The 1,836-nt window shown below is 63.1% G+C and overlaps 1 protein-coding gene across 1 annotated transcript in view; it reads left to right on the top strand.

Moving 5' to 3' along the window:
* Nucleotides 1–939, top strand: part of SH3BP2 (SH3 domain binding protein 2) — a 27,374-nt gene extending 26,435 nt beyond the window's left edge. Inside the window, exon 12 of the mRNA XM_045289467.1 lies at nt 603–939. Within this exon, the coding sequence (XP_045145402.1) occupies nt 603–740 (138 nt within the window). The 3' untranslated portion in view covers nt 741–939. The remainder of the gene's footprint in view (nt 1–602) is intronic.
* Nucleotides 940–1,836: the final 897 nt, after the last annotated feature.

Raw genomic sequence — 1,836 nt, 5'->3', positions numbered from 1 at the left:
CCTCCTCCCTTCCACTACCTCCTCCTCCCCCTGCTTCCCCACCTTCTTATCTTTGCCCCCTCTTCCCCACCGTCTTCTACCTCCCCTCTCTTCTCCCCTCTCCTACTCCCACCTTCCCCAGCCCTTCTCTGACCTCCCCCTACTTTCCCCCACCTTCCCCACCTCCTACACCTCCCCTACTTCCTCTACACTTCCCCACTACCTCTGTCTCCCCCACCATCCCCCACTCCTCTCCTGCCTTTCCCTTCCCCCAACTTCCACCCCCACCCCCATCCTTCTTCTATTCCCCATCCCCACCTTCCATACCTTTCTCCCCACCTCTCTCTTTCCTTCCTCCCCCTCCTTTGCCTCCCCACTTTCCTCTCCCCTCCTCCACTCTCACGGCCTCCTCAACCTCCCCGTTTTGTCCCCAGCAGACCCTGGAGGGGGACCGGGTGATCCTCCCCAGATCTTGGGTTTATTAACAGACTCTGCATGGGTCCCCTGGGCAGGGGTGGGGGCTGAGCAAGGGGCTCCATGGGGAGGCAGCTCAGGCCAAGTGACCTGAGTGTACCGCTGTTCTGATTGACTGCCCGCCCGCCCATCTGCTGGTATGCCCACAGGACTCCAAGTTCTACCTGGAGGGCGAAGTCTTGTTTGTGAGCATGGCCAGCCTGGTGGAGCACTACCACAGCCACGTGCTGCCCAGCCACCAGAGCCTGCTGCTGCGTCACCCCTACGGCTACACCAGGCCCAGGTGACACCAGCGTTCTCTGACCTGGGCCCACCCCAGACTCCTTTCACAAGCCGCCAGGCCTGTGGGCCTCGGGCTGCTGCGGACTGAAGGCCTCTCCTGCCCGGCCTGTCGTGCCGGGGACCAGGCTCAGGACAGAGCCTCGCCTGGGCTTCCGGGACAGACAGCCACCTCTGCCCAGTGTGCCACCCTCAGATCTGTGAGCTGGGCGGGCGGGCGGGCGGGCCCCCTCGCCGCAGGAATGCTAACGGGCAGCCCAGAAGGGCCGCTGCCATCAATAAAGCACAAAGCACCAAGAAAGCACCTTGCCTGGCTGATGTGGTTGGGAAGGAGGGCCTAGCAGTCTGAGAGGCCTGCCCAGTGCACAAGTTGATGGGGCACTGGCCTCGGGGAACAGGCCCAGTCTGGGCTCAGATACCCTTCCTGAAATGCTAGGCTCTGTCTGGGCAGTGAGACTGGAACCCCTGAGTGTGCGGCACCCCTCCATGGGAGGGAGGGTCTCCTGGGATCCTGGAGCTGGGGGTGGAGGAGTGCCTTGTCCTGGCTGGGGGCTCATAGCCCAGCATGGGGACAGCCAGCTCAAGGCTTTGTGGCATGTAGTGTCCAGGGCAGGAACAAGGCCAGGGGCCGCAAGGTTTCCTGGCAGCAGCAATGGCTACCCTGGGCTGGGAAGTGGGTCCAGCTAGGCCAGGGTGGTGAGGATGGAGCTCCCCTAGGGGCCCAAACTCCCCAGGGATGCCGAGCTCAACCCTAACTGCCCATCCTTTCTGCCACTTTCCTGGGCATGTCCATCCGGACCAGATTTGTCATTGAAGATTCAGTTGGCGTCACGGCCAGAGGGATCCCCACATTCACTCAGTAAGGGCAGGAGGTCCTGGGGTGCTCATGTTCACACTTGGCTGGGGCCGGGTCACCTGCTCCTCACTCCACCGTGTCCTCGGGAAGAAGCACCCTGCTCTGCAATGCCTACCCCGAGGACCCTGGGAGGCTGAGCCTCTCTGGGAGACCCTCCCTGGCCATGTGGGGGACCAGTGATCTAGTGGAGCCTGGGTGAGGGGGGGGATGAGGGCTAGTAGATGGGGGAGGCCGTGGCCCCGGGGGCA

The sequence above is a fragment of the Echinops telfairi genome, unplaced genomic scaffold, assembly GCF_000313985.2.
Source record: "Echinops telfairi isolate 266 unplaced genomic scaffold, ASM31398v2 ScPeMD7_28;HRSCAF=97, whole genome shotgun sequence".
In the NCBI taxonomy this organism is placed as follows: domain Eukaryota; kingdom Metazoa; phylum Chordata; class Mammalia; order Afrosoricida; family Tenrecidae; genus Echinops; species Echinops telfairi.
Note: the sequence above shows the minus strand (reverse complement) of the source record. Positions and strands in the feature narration are given on the sequence as shown.